Source organism: Mixophyes fleayi, chromosome 10 (genome assembly GCF_038048845.1).
Source record: "Mixophyes fleayi isolate aMixFle1 chromosome 10, aMixFle1.hap1, whole genome shotgun sequence".
Classification (NCBI taxonomy): domain Eukaryota; kingdom Metazoa; phylum Chordata; class Amphibia; order Anura; family Limnodynastidae; genus Mixophyes; species Mixophyes fleayi.
This window is the reverse complement of record NC_134411.1, coordinates 29,678,087-29,691,862: the sequence shown is the minus strand read 5'-3', so window position 1 is coordinate 29,691,862 and position 13,776 is coordinate 29,678,087. Positions and strand designations below refer to the sequence as shown.

General features: G+C 42.3%; 2 protein-coding genes across 4 annotated transcripts in view; one reads left to right on the top strand and one right to left on the bottom strand.

Annotated features, from left to right (window-relative positions):
* Positions 1-2,706, top strand: part of EXT2 (exostosin glycosyltransferase 2) — a 49,602-nt gene extending 46,896 nt beyond the window's left edge. For both annotated transcript variants that reach the window (XM_075188313.1, XM_075188312.1), the window contains exon 14: positions 1,417-2,706. In XM_075188313.1, coding sequence (XP_075044414.1) covers positions 1,417-1,555 — 139 coding nt within the window. In that variant the 3' untranslated portion in view covers positions 1,556-2,706. The remainder of the gene's footprint in view (positions 1-1,416) is intronic.
* ALX4 (ALX homeobox 4) overlaps positions 1-13,776 on the bottom strand; it is a 143,623-nt gene that overhangs the window by 69,995 nt on the left and 59,852 nt on the right. Inside the window, exon 4 of one of the 2 annotated variants that reach the window (XR_012679464.1) lies at positions 6,983-10,373. Coding sequence is in view for 1 of the 2 variants with exons in the window: in XM_075188314.1 (XP_075044415.1) it covers positions 10,050-10,373 (324 nt within the window). In the remaining variant the exon portion in view is untranslated. Of the gene's footprint in view, positions 1-6,908; positions 10,374-13,776 lie in introns of those variants that run through there. The other variant, XM_075188314.1, reaches the window with a different exon arrangement.

Here is a 13,776-nt window from a genome sequence, read left to right as displayed (position 1 = left end):
AAGTATATACGTTTGTGTGTTACTTGATCTATTGGGTTCTCTTTATATGTGCAATAAATACCATCAGCCACTGGATAGCATGAAATGCTGTGTGTGGTAGGTGTGTTACAACCTAAGATATAGCAGCACGTGTGTGGAACATTTTATTTCAAGACTTTCACACGCTTTGCACATGTAGCAGAAATCTACAGTTTTCTACATCTGAGTTGCGATTGCAGGAAGCTCCAGGAGCAATGATTGAGGGCTGAGGCAGGGACTTAAGGGGTTGCATGTCGGCTGGAGTCGTGTCATGCGTGTTGAGTAATGATCTCGCCCTACGTGGGATTCGAGATGGATCTCCTGTAGATAAGAACGCGTGGACGTCCAGCAGAGCTTCAGCAGATGGCTTCTCTGTAACTTTGGGCAGAATATCTCAAACTTCAACCGTGAAAAGTTGTAAGAGTCTTGGAAATCTGCTATAATATTCTGCAGAGTACAGACTGCTTTCTAGCATGCTGGGGTGTTGTAGAAGTATTCCTCTACTGGAGGCTGTTATGTTCTCTTCTCCCATATCACTCCACATGAGGTTTCCGTGTCTCACAACCGTTGTGTGCTGACCTTGGTAAGCTGCGAAGGTCTCTCCCTGAACGAACACTTAGAAGTGGTAAATGGCTCTGTTCATGTCTACACAAGCTGCACCAAGGTGCCATCTTCTGCTATTACTAGGGGGACAAACAGCGCCTCTATCAGCTGTTGTGTATTCTCATCCGGCTATTCTGCACCACTCGGTCTGATTGGTCCGATTTATAAACTCGCTGATCTCCGCTGTGGACCTCCAGATAAATTTGTTACGATTTACCTTGCACCCTGGTCACTGTATTCTCCTTTGTAAAATAGGTTAAATGACAACAGTTGTAGCTCCAGTCTGTTTGGACCCTTCATCCAACAATAAAACAGTAAAAAGGTTGATCTATTTATGCATGCACAGCAGATACCTTTTTATGCGCTTTTTAAAGCTTGCAATTAAACAGTTATTTTGATCGGTGTGTGGAGTAGGGTGGGTGTGAGGATGCATTAGTGTGAGTAGTATAGGTGTGTGTAGGGTAGGTGTGAGGGTGTGTTTGTGTTGGTAGTATTAGGTTGGTGGGAGTAGGGTTGGTATGAGTAGGGTAGGTGTGAGGGTGTGTTTGTGTTGGTAGTATAGATGGGAGTAGGGTTGGTGTGAGGGTGTGTTAGTGTTGGTAGTATTAGGTGTGAGTAGGGTAGATGTGAGGTGGCATTAGTGTAGGAGTAGGGTAGGTGTAAGGGGGCATTAGAGTAGGAGTAGAGTAAGCTCTAATAAAGAGATGGATTTTACAATAAATCACTTGTTTGCAGTTCTCTCCCTTACGGTTATACATCACTTTCTCTGCCCTCTCTCCTCTCTTCTATCTACAGGTCAGAATGCATTAATAAATTTGCCACGGTGTTTGGCACTATGCCCCTGAAGGTGGTGGAGCATCGGGCAGATCCTGTACTGTACAAAGACGACTTTCCTGAGAAGCTGAAAAGTTTCCCCAACATCGGCAGCCTGTAACTGGGAGACTTGTGTCCGGGTCCCCCGCCTGCTCAGCCAGTATAAGACCATCACAGGGCGAGCTCCCTGACCTTATGGAGACGTGGGATATGTCCACAAGGACACTGGCACCTTTTAAGTATTTTAGCTTTTCAATGCATATTCCAGCATCATTCTCAAAAGCACATTTCATGACGAGGCAGCCAAATGCTGCACAAAAATGTTTGGCGTGAATCACATCCTGCGATCACGTGTCAAACACCAAGAGGGCGAGTGTTGTGTAATACAGCTATTGTTGTAACGCTAACTGTATACACTGGTGGAACAGTGGATGCCATCTGAAAAGACGAATTATCCGAACCGACTTCTAAAACGGCCTTCCCACTTCTTGTCAATTTAACGGTTCTTTGTAACCCTTGTGCAATTGTTGCGGACATAAGTTGTTTCATCTTTAATATTTTTGTATTATCAATGTTGTGATATTACGGTTGACAAACAAGATGCATAACTACTACTTCCTATTTTTATATATTTTATTGTTTTCTTTTAATCCTGTGGAACTTCCTGGACGGACCCGTGTGCAATAGAAGTTAATGATTGTAATTCTGTAACCTACACACGTTGGGTGTACAAACCCTGGAAGAGAGTATACAACTAACATTACATTCTTACAGCAGACTATTCCACCTGCCGGGATATCAAAGAATACTTCTGCTAAAATACATAGTTTTAGAGCTTTTCAGTAACTAAAGGTCTGTTTATATTAGTTACAGAACGTCTCTATTTTTAGAACTTGGCACTAAATGTCTCTACTAACTCTACAATGTTTTATTTAATTCACCAGTATGGCCAAAACACAGATGATTACGCTGCTATTTCTTTTTGATTTATAGTCTATAACTTATCCATTGAAACTGTTTAATATCTGTACATTTTTACTGATCCATGTCACTTCCTAAAATACTTCTGCTTTATGCTTTTGGAAATAAGTAAACGCCCCCACTTTCCTCGCGCTGATCTTACAGTGGTTGACGAGAGATATTAGGGGGTTTTGCTTACGCGTACTTTATATTTCTGTTCCATATTAACTTGTGTTCTTCTGAATACTTTAAACATTAAAGAGACATTTTTAACCGATGTAATAAAAAAACAAACCACCTCTGTTACCTACAGCTGACTTGTAACTGTGAATGTTGATTTAAAAATAGTATCTTTATAACGATAGCGATATATTTGTGATGCTACTTTAACTGTGCCAAAAAGCATCCTCCATTCATTAGATTAAAACACAAGGTACAGCTATAATCATAAAGTGCCCTTGCTTTACTGAACATTTAGGGCTTGAGTCATTAAGGAGGGTAAAGTTTAAACTAGTAACTTTGCACCTGGGCAAAACCATGTTGCATTGGAGGGGGAGATGAATTTAAAAAGTGGGGAGAGATTTATAGTTGGGGTAGGGTATGTCCTAGATCAACTTTATATTTCAGTGTAAAAATAAAGCTATCAAGTATTTGTGTGCTAGATGAAAAAACAGCCAACTTATGTGCAAAATAATGAACTAATTTGCACCCATTGCTTTGTAAAATGGTTTGTACCAGAGAACACTTACTCTTTTTTTTTTTTTGCTTCACTTTCCTTAATGACTCAGGCCCTTAAAGCGTACCTGAGTACTAGACACAGTAGAGGAAGCCGATTTGCCGGATGAATCTTGAGACCGCAGCCTATTGGTTCACTAGAAACCGGTTCCATCGCTTCATGACCAAATATTCATGAGTCACCGGTTCCTAGGTCCTTCGTATGGGTTCACCCTACAAAATGCCAGCCTCCGCTGTTTGGGGGCGACTGGGTACAGTTGAGCATCGTTATCGAACATGCAGGCTGTGGGCCTTTTTCTAACATTTTCATTGGTTGAATTGAGTTCGTAGTACGGAAATCGCGCTCAATAATGTGTGTATTTTTGAGATTCGTTACCATTTAAGGCCTTGTGTGGTCATACCGCAATACACCTTTTGTCGGGGTGGCACAGTGGTTTGAATTTCTACCTGGAGTTGCTCGGTTCGCCCTATGTTATGTGTGTATCCTCCCATCATCCCCATCCAAACACATACAGGTAAGTGACTCGCCTTCTGTACGAATTGACTCTTGTGTTTGGGTGCTCGTGAAGGTGCGGAAATTAGATTGTAAGCTCCGCTGGGGCAGGAACCGATGAGCCTGAGTAACGTTTGCTCATTGTAAAGCGCTGTAGAATATGTTGGCGCAATATAAATATCTTATACCATTGCACAGGCAGAATCTACAAAAAGGGCTTCCCCTTATTAGTTTTACTGGTTAGGTCTGCATCATTCTCCTTTAAAATTTCTGCTTCTCATTAGAAAAGGATGTGTATTTTCTGGGGTTCTTCCCACTTTTCTAACAGCAGGACCCCACTTTTCCTCGGTCAGCTGCCTTCTGTTACCAATCTAGAGCCTCCCCCATCCATTGTACGCCTTGTCAGCAGCTCAGGTCTGGACCTCTGAAATCATATATTACCTGTTTGTCACAAGTCTGGCGGAGGAGAGCACGGGGAAGACAGAGGTGATGATTACTGCTGCATTCTTGGAAAACTAATTCATCAAAGCTCTTTAAACCTTAGCGAGCTGCACATCCGGAGTCACAGCTTGGGATTCATAACTGAAACCAAACGTGTCATTTCTTCTGGCCATAAAATCAGTTTACTCGTAGCTATTTCATCTCCTGTGGTGTGGTTCCCCCTCGAGTGCTCTCTTTTTATCTACTAAAATATGTTATAGTAAAGTTAAATTGATGATTAGATGTTCTTTCCCCTTCTATAACGAAGGTTAGTATCAATGTGTATGTAACGTAGAAATGTAGAATTCTCTTATTTTTTTTAAATCTGGATCAGGTGCTATGTTACTGCCAGTTCTATGTATCTTCGATAGGGGGGTAAGTTTGAGCCACAAGAATGTGACTAATTGTCCTCTATAAAGGCGAACACGCGGAACGCTGTAACTGGTGCTGACGGCAACATCTCTAAAAGCATTTCCTTGTGGTCAATGCCAATTCCAAAGTACCATGTGTACATCTTTGTAGAGGGCAATTAGTCCGGTATGACTTCTGGTCTGAGCTGCATTCAGTTACTTCACACCCCACAGCCTAAAGTGGAAAAGAACATGTATATTAGTGTATTTATATGTTATAGAAGAGAGTAAACACCTTTCTTTGAGCGTCAGAACGGTTCTGTTTACTCTGCAAACATTCAGATGTTTATTGCTCTATGAATGGCTGATCTGGAATCGATAATGTGCCCTGTTAGCAACAACATACACTACAACAGCCTGTGTTCAAGAAACGCTCTATCGGTCAGTAATATACATGTTGGTGTCATCGCGAAGGCTGATCACATAGCAATTGGAGATCCTGATCTCTGTATAAATAGGTTTCAATTTGAATTTTGTTATGTTTCTTTTATGTTCTTTATCAGTATAAATTTTGCTCCTAAAAATGACCAACGTGGGGACATCTTTGTCCACCGTTGTCCCCTGTGTGTTCTCATTTTACAACTGACAGGTCTGAAAGTCATTCAATCGAGGCCAACTGTGTGTGTTACCCCTATTAACCAATCCACTCTCATCTTTTAACAGCCTAATGTAGTCTAACCAATGAATGCTGCAAATTGATTGGTTCCCATGCTCTCCAGGATGTGTCGTACTTGAACTAATTTATTGAATACACTTTAGACTTCTATGGGGTTGAGGAACGGAGGACACCTGGTTCTCATCAAACAGGATTAATAAATAATACAGTTTTCATGTTTTTCTCAAAGTACACATTCAGATTTATTTTTTTTAAGAACCACCATTTTAATAGCTCATTAGCATAATACATGTAGAGATGGCAACAGAGCCTATATACAACTTTTTTTTTTAATTAATATTTTAATGTTAAAATGTGTTCAACCCAGTCTTGTTAGGCAAAAGCAAATCGTTATGCAAGCAACACTTTATAAAGAGGAACAGCATTACACTGAGGTTTTGTTCTCTCTCACGCCACTTATCCTCACTCACCCTCTAGTTTTTGGTTCATCCAGAGACCCCCCCCCCCCCCCCCTCCCAAATTATTTTTCTACTCAATAAGGAACTGCTCTTTGCAATCAGTAGTATTTAAAGGGGTTGCCCATCTAGCTGCTGCAGAGTTCTGATATCCAGCTAAAATGTCAGTTGACAACCATTTATATTGTGCGGTTGTCAGACCCCTCCCCCCTCTCCACCCCTTTCCTTACTATGAAGTAGGTATAGAATTTTGCAGACATCTCGATGCAAAACCTTCAAGCTCATACAACAGCTTGCAACAGTAATGCCTCTATTAATGAAATTGTAAGAATTATTCAGGATGTAATAGTTACAAAATCACATCTTTAAACTGATGATGGTTACTGTTTTGTCAATTACAATCCACCCAGGTTGGGCTAGGAACACACTGTGCCATTTTATGTAGTCAGAGGATCTCGCATTATCACAATGATTACAGACTGTCTCCGGAGTATCTTTAGCAATATAAATATTCTGAGATTGTGGGACTGACTCCCCCCCGGGAAAAAAAAAAGAAAGGATTCTTTTCCTTTCATGTGAGATCTACATATTATCATGATCTACTTCTTCAAAATAAATATTTGTCGTCCCTTGGAACACTCAATCATTTTTTGTTTTCTCCTTCCGTTGCAGAATTAACCAAGGTAATATTATAAATGTATAAATTGAGCCGGGGTGGAGACCTAACTGGTCGTTGACCTTAGTTCTATCTTCAGCGATAGGAAATTTTAAACAGGACGTGTTCTGAATTTGTGTATGCTCTGTGTAGATTATACATTTAATTCTGAAAGCTATCAAAGACTATCCTGAACTACCGCCGTTTTCACCATCCATCATAATCAGGAGTGTGTTCTGTGACAGCCCACCGGACTTCTTTTTACTGGAAATAACTTCCTTACAAGTGATGCATTCTTACAAGACTTTGTTTACTCCTTGGGCCTTTTGGCTGAGGCTTCCTTTATACATTCCTGTATTGCTCACTGAAGTTATTCTAGAATAAGCCGTCCTGGAGTGACAGTACGGGAAATAGTAACCGCACAAACATCCACTAGTCACAAAATAATTGTGTTCCCACCTGAAACATTTCATTCTACCTGTAACATACACAAATATACGCATGAAAGGGCTTTTAGAAATAAGGTAAAAACCGCATGGAAACTGACGCATACTTTTGTCATGACACCTGGGGGTAAATGTATCAAGCCGAGAGTTTTCCGGCGAGTTTGAAGAAACCAATCAGATTCTAGCTATCATTTATTTAGTACATTCTACAAAATGACAGCTAGAATCTGATTGGTTGCTATAGGCAACATCTCCACTTTTCAAACCCGCCGTAAAGCTCTCAGCTTGATACATTTACCCCTTTAGGTGGGGGGGGGGGGGGTATTGCACTTTTGCAAATACAGTCCATTGTACGGTTAGCGCACGTTACCGCAGGAGAAATAAGTCTACAATTTTAAGGGCTCATTAAAATCTTAGACTGCACTGAAAGGACACATTGCAATACCCATAAAAAGAGTAAAAACCGGTGAATTAAGAGTAACTGGGCTGGTGCGAACTAACCCACGTGGCTAATATGCAGTTCTGCAATTCTGCTCTTCTTCTATACCAGTGATGGCTAACCTGTGACACTCCAGGTGTTGTGAAACTACAAGCCCCAGCATGATTTGCCAGTAGATAACTAGCTGATAGCTGGCGGAGGATGCTAGGACTTGTAGTTACACAACACCTGGCGTGTCACAGGTTAGCCAACACTGTATACAGTTATATGGCTGTTACACAGCAGATTTCCTTGCATTGAGGGCACGACATATTAAGGGGTGCGTGGTTAAAGTTCTGCCCCGGGATTTGGGTAAACACCCCCCTTTCAGATATAGGGACTATTACACCCTGTATTCTGAATGTCACAAGATAGTTTTTATATTAGATCAAATTGTATCTGCGGTTTAACGGTCCTCTAAACACAGCCAAACCCTTGGCCGCAGATACCAGCCGTAACCTTAGGCAGCTCTCCAGCTCCAAACAGAGCTTGATTGTGATTCGATACACCAATTACTCACGGAAAAGCTTGCTTGTTTTAAAGTACTGGAAGCCATGCAATTGTGTATAATGCTGGATACTTGTCCACCCCCCCCCCCCCTCTCCTTATATGAAATGCTGTTTAAATGTCAAGGACTGTTTACACCAAAAGTACCCAGCAACTCTTTATTCCGCTGAAACATGAAACAAGCAGATCTTCGTTTTTGGCTGGAATAGCTAAAAAGCTTTTCTGTGTAGACGCCACTCTATAAATCCCAGAATCCCGCATTTAGCATCTATTTTGGATCTGCTGCGTTTTCTGAGCGCAAATATTAACGACGAGGAAACCTCAGCTAAACTCGGGAGACAATCGGTGTCCGTCGCCTTGTGTCCGTGAGGAAACTTACAGGCTGAGTTGTGTCTATTTGCACTGAAACACGAAGAGCAGAAATGGTTTATTTGGAATCTTTCCAAATAGGAAATACAAGGGAACCTCAAATGCAGTTGCTGATTTGAACACTTAATCCAGGGGAAAGATGGTAACCTCCCTCGCACAGCTCTCTAAACCTGTTGGATCATCTGAGACGGGGGTGATTATACACTGTGGATAGGTCTAATCGGCCTTCTGAACTTCAGTGAACACTACAGCCACCTGCAAGGAAGTTAATGAAATCTGTGAGATAAAAACAGGGCCGGATTAACCATAGGGCTAACTGGGCTACAGCCCAGGGGCCTATGGCATCCAGGGGGCCCTTGAAAGTGCTCAGCAGCAGTATTGATCTGTCGGGGGCGCGCAGGCAGGGGCGCGATCATGGGGGGGGGGGCCCTCACGGGGGAATGGAGGCCCCCTTAGCCCAGGGGCCTCCATTCCCTTAATCCGGCCCTGGATAAACACCCCATGTATAAGTACCCTGAAACTGGCTGTTAATTCAGTTTCCACCTGCTCAACTCTTTTGGGGGTTTTTTGTTTTTTTTATATTTTACTCTGACTATCCAGAATTGTGTTGTCATTTAAATCGTAACAACCACTAAGCCTAATATCCACGTTGCCTTATTTAAAACAGATTCTATTAACATTTACAAATAAATACTTGAACTGTTGCAGGAACCGGGCACATGCAAGATACACATTGCATTGGTCTATTGCATTGAATTTGGATGCCCACAATTGTAACAACACAGGCATACAACTGAGCTGAGATGAAGCTAGTCCCCATGTGTATTTCATATGTTCCAGGTTTCGGTCTGGCTCTGAACTCTACAAGTTTATTGAAGGACACAGCAGGGAACCTTACAGAGAACAATAGTCTGCATTTCAGCTCTCCACACAGAGCAATATCTGCATATTGGCTTGATTTTTCTGGGTATATGGCTCCAAAATAAGTGTTGTTCTAAATAATCTGGATCGTTTTTTTTAATTTATTTTGGAAAAAAGGCATAGTTGAGTTCTCCAGCCTACTTTGCTTAAGGAAAACATGGGATCTTTGACCTTATTTTAACTTAAAACACGCAAAGCATTCCTCAATCATCTATACGTCATGTGTTATTGGTGAATAATGTATCAATTTATGTTTGACAGTAACCATTCCGTAGAAGAGCTGTTGTAGGGTACTGTTGAGTTCGGTACAATCTCAGAGCTCGCCCCATGAATTGGTGGGTTTATCACCATTTACCTCCTGATTAACAGAGGTATTTTGGCGCTGTGAGCGGGTAATTGCAGCCTGGATTTTCCAGGCCCCTCGCTGCTAAGAAATGCATAATTGAAGCTAAAAGGAAAATACACACACACACCAATCCAATTTCCAAGACAACATAAACTTCAACGTCTGCGTAAATTGGCAGCTACTCCCTGTCCAGCCTGAAGCTTTTTTTTTTGTTTTGTGCCTTTTTTTGGAAATTATATAACCCTAAGGTACTTGCCAACTCTGCCTGAATATCATAGTGATGGCTGACAATCTGGGAAGGGTACCAGATCCCCACTACACCTTGGTATGTTGTGTTATTCCACTGCTTTCAGAGGGGCCCACAATGCATGACCAGGGGGGAGAATTAAACAGGAAATAGCCGGTGGGATTTAGGAGGAAGTTATTAATGCACCCGATGATACCAGGTTTCACTATTAGAAGCTTCAATACATTGCTGCCTTTCTTGTCGTGAAGGTAAAATATCCCTGATCGTTAACCACATCTATATCTGGATTGTCGGTTTATTTAACCCACACTCGCTCTATCTGCAAACCCATTTTGTAGCAATCCCAGCATGGCGTCAGAAGTGGGATTCTCATAGTTGGCAAGATTAGCTTCTAGTCCTTGGGAAACTAAGTAGCAGGCATCCCCGTTACGCATTGGTGAGTCTGCGCCATGAGACTGGTGTAGTGTCAGTGTTTTGCTGGCAGGCCGGTAGCGCTGTCATGTGGCCCAAGACATGGCTGCACTGTGTTCCTTGGCTTTCATCCTCAGCGCCGCAATGCTGGAACTCTTGCGGTCGGGCTCAGTGTTCAAGTCGTAACCATTTATCCCAGGTCCCACGGCTGCGCTGCTGAAGAGGCCGCCCATGTGCGCCTGACCCACGTGCGATCCGGGGACCCCCACGCCGAGGTACTCTGGGACTCCTCCGGCGGCATGCGGATGAGTGTGGGGAGACATGCAGGAGGACACGGTGTCACAGGGCACCACACAAGCGGGTACCGGAGATCCCCCGTTGTTGTTCCCGATCCAGGACGGGTTCTGTATCTGCAGGGAGGCAGAAGATGGAGCATTGATTAGTGCAACCCAACAAAACAGTAATACTTCATGTCTCTGATAGTGTAATATATCCCGACAACAGATCAAACCATCCTGTCTTGTACACCTTACATGGTAGTGAAAAAAGGGGCGGAGCACTGCATCACTCCATAGCAAAATTTGGGGCCTACCATGAAGATTTTGGTCCCCCCCTTTCGGAGGCTCCATCTCGGTTAGCACTTCTGCCTCACAGCGCTGGGGTCATGAGTTCAATTGCCTTTGCCGATGCTGCACACAAAAAGCCAGTTAGGATTAGCGCGGTCCCACCCCTTAGGTTGTGCGCACGGAACTGAATTTCTCAGCCCTGAATCCGCTAGGTGGCTCTGCCTACCTCTATAACTCTATAACTTTATGTCTCACTATCCCTGGCTTGGAAAACAAGACAAGTTACAGAATGTTTGGCCAGCACGGTAGCTTAGTGGTTAGCACTTCTGCCTCACAGCACTGTGGCCATGAGTTCAATTCCCGACCATGGCCTTATCTGTGTGGAGTTTGTATGTTCTCCCTGTGTATGCGTGGGTTTCCTCCGGGTGCTCCGGTTACCTCCCGCACTCCAAAAACATACTAGTAGGCTAATTGGCTGCTAACAAAATTGACCCTAGTCTCTGTCTCTATCTGTGTGTGTTTATGTTAGGGAATTTAGATTGAAAGCTCCGATGGGGCAGGGACTGATGTGAATGAGTTCTCTGTACAGCGCTGTGGAATCAGTGGTGCTATATAAATAAATGGTGATTATGATGATAGTGGGGCTTCACGAATACTGCTCCAGCCCCCACTAATGCTTGGAAAAGCAAAACGAGGGTTTTGGGAGGGGGACATGGATTTGCTGGGCCCCCAGGCCCTGTATCAGCCTCTCCCCCTGCAGTGGCTGCATCAATACTCAGGTTTAACCAATTAGATAATGAAAAACCAGTGACATAACTGAGGCACTAAACTTGATGGCCTGTATTCTGATAAATATTGATGCAGCCTCGTGCCTCAATAATGTGGTTCCTAGTTAGTGCATAGGCTGCACTGAACATTGTTCTGCCCTCTGAACAATGCTTCCTTAGGCAACTGCCTACATGGCCCATACAATAGATACAGCCCTAGCCAGTCGATGAAGATTATGAGAGTTCTTAGCGAGTAAAAAAATGTACTACACTAGGTTCAAAACTAGTAATACGAGGTGGAAAAACAACATAACCGCCACATTACTTTTTTTTTAAATGAATGCAAGTTAAGAAAAAAACATCTCTCAATAGTTGAACAACTCACTGCCTATTTTAATAATGGATGATGAAGATAATTACCTCCATTCGGGAATGGGAATATTAACAGTAGTCCAAGTGGAATTCTCCTGGTGAAACCTAATACATCTGTAACAACAGAAATCCAGGGATATCGTGCTCTCTTAGCTACGCTAGTTGTGATTAAACGTTGCGGATGATAAATTCCCCTTATGGGCCTAGGACAGGAGTCTATAAAGCTGCGTTATATCATCTAGAAAGAGGCTCATTGTGTGTCTCTATATGTGAAACGCAACGAGGGATTCACAGAACGCTTTTATCTTCTGTCAACACCGGATCAGAATCCACTTCAAAAATTTTGTTTGATATAAAGGCAAACTCTAAATACGTAATAACTATCCCAAATTCCCAGGGACACTATGTACCCGGCGGTGGGGGACATCTTTGGCCGTGGAGTGAATGGGATGGGGATAGTTTTAATTTACTCAGTTTTCATAAATAAGACACATTTTCCCAACACAGATCAATTGTCAGTTGTACAATGTCATATTCCTTGTTCTTTATGCTCAATATAATTCCCGGATCTGAGGATTCTGGGAGTTATTCTTACATTCTGATTATATTCTGTATTATGAATCACAATCACTTCTCCTATTCTTATCCATTACCCTTGTTCTGTATGCTGCATGTTATTCTCATGTTTTGATCCTTTCCTGTATGTATAGACACAACCATTTCTTCTATTCTTATCTTTTAATCTTGTTCTTTATGCTGGATGTTATTCTCATGTTCTGATCCTCTTCTATAGTATGCACAACTACCATTTCTCTTATTGTACAGATGGTACCGCTTCTCTTATCCTAGATAACAATTCTCAGCTCTTGTGCATAGTATTTATGCTGCAGGAGTTAAAAACTAATAAGATAGTTTTTATAAAAACATATTTTAATTATAATCACATCTAGTAGTCATCTCGTGTGGGAATGAAAGTTTTAGACAGTGTTCCTAAAATAGATTCCATCAGTATGATTGATATCAAGCTGTGATGTAATATCATTGTATATGCTGTTGCTCTTAAAATCACAGACAGTATTTTTTGTGGAAAAATACCGACATCCATAAAATACACTGTAATACACTAATTTACTAATAGAAACTAAACTTAGACCAGTGGCGGCCCCCAAACCTGTTGCTCCCGATGTTATCAGAACGAGGCCAGCTGACTTCTGCGTCGTGTGCGGAGGGAGTGCGCTACGTTCTCCCTCCTTCTGTGTGGCCCCTTGTAAAGCTAGTGGGCCATACACGTGGCTCTCCACCTTTTACACGTTGCTCCTCGCTGCGCTAGACTGATAAGATTGCGCCGCTGATGTAGTGGTATCATGCAAGATTCCCATTCTTTGCGACCCAGGTTCGATTCCCGGGCAACACAGTGGCTCAGTGGTTAGCACTTCTGCCTCTCAGCACTGGGGTCATGAGTTCAATTCCCAACCATGGCCTTATCTGTGAGGAGTTTGTATGTTCTCCCTGTGTTTGCGTGGGTTTCCTCCGGGTGCTCCGGTTTCCTCCCACACTCCAAAAACATACTAGTAGGTTAATTGGCTGCTATCAAAAATTGACCCTAGTCTGTGTTTCTGTCTGTCTGTGTGTGTGTGTGTGTGTGTGTTAGGGAATTTAGACTGTAAGCTCCATTGGGGCAGGGACTGATGTGAGTGAGTTCTCTGTACAGCGCTGCGGAGCTAGTGGCTCTATATAAATAAATGATGATGATGATAAGATTGCCTGACACACTTTGGAACTATATTGGTAGCATGTTTGCACCACGTTAGTATATCACTTCTTATATTTATACAACAGCCTCCTTCAATGTTTGTCAATTTGTATTTTGCTATGAAAATATTAAATATATTAAAAAAACAATATTGAACATGAATGTATAAAATATAATGATGCAACCTTATTAGTGATGCCCGCTGTTTGCATTAATCTACAAGTTTAGGATGTTAATCTATGACCAACTATACCGTAGAAATATTTGTAGGTATAGAGCAAACATAGGCTTCAATCCAACTTTCATAGCTGCCACTAAATGTCCCGAAGCCAATAGATTTTCTTATTCCACTTGA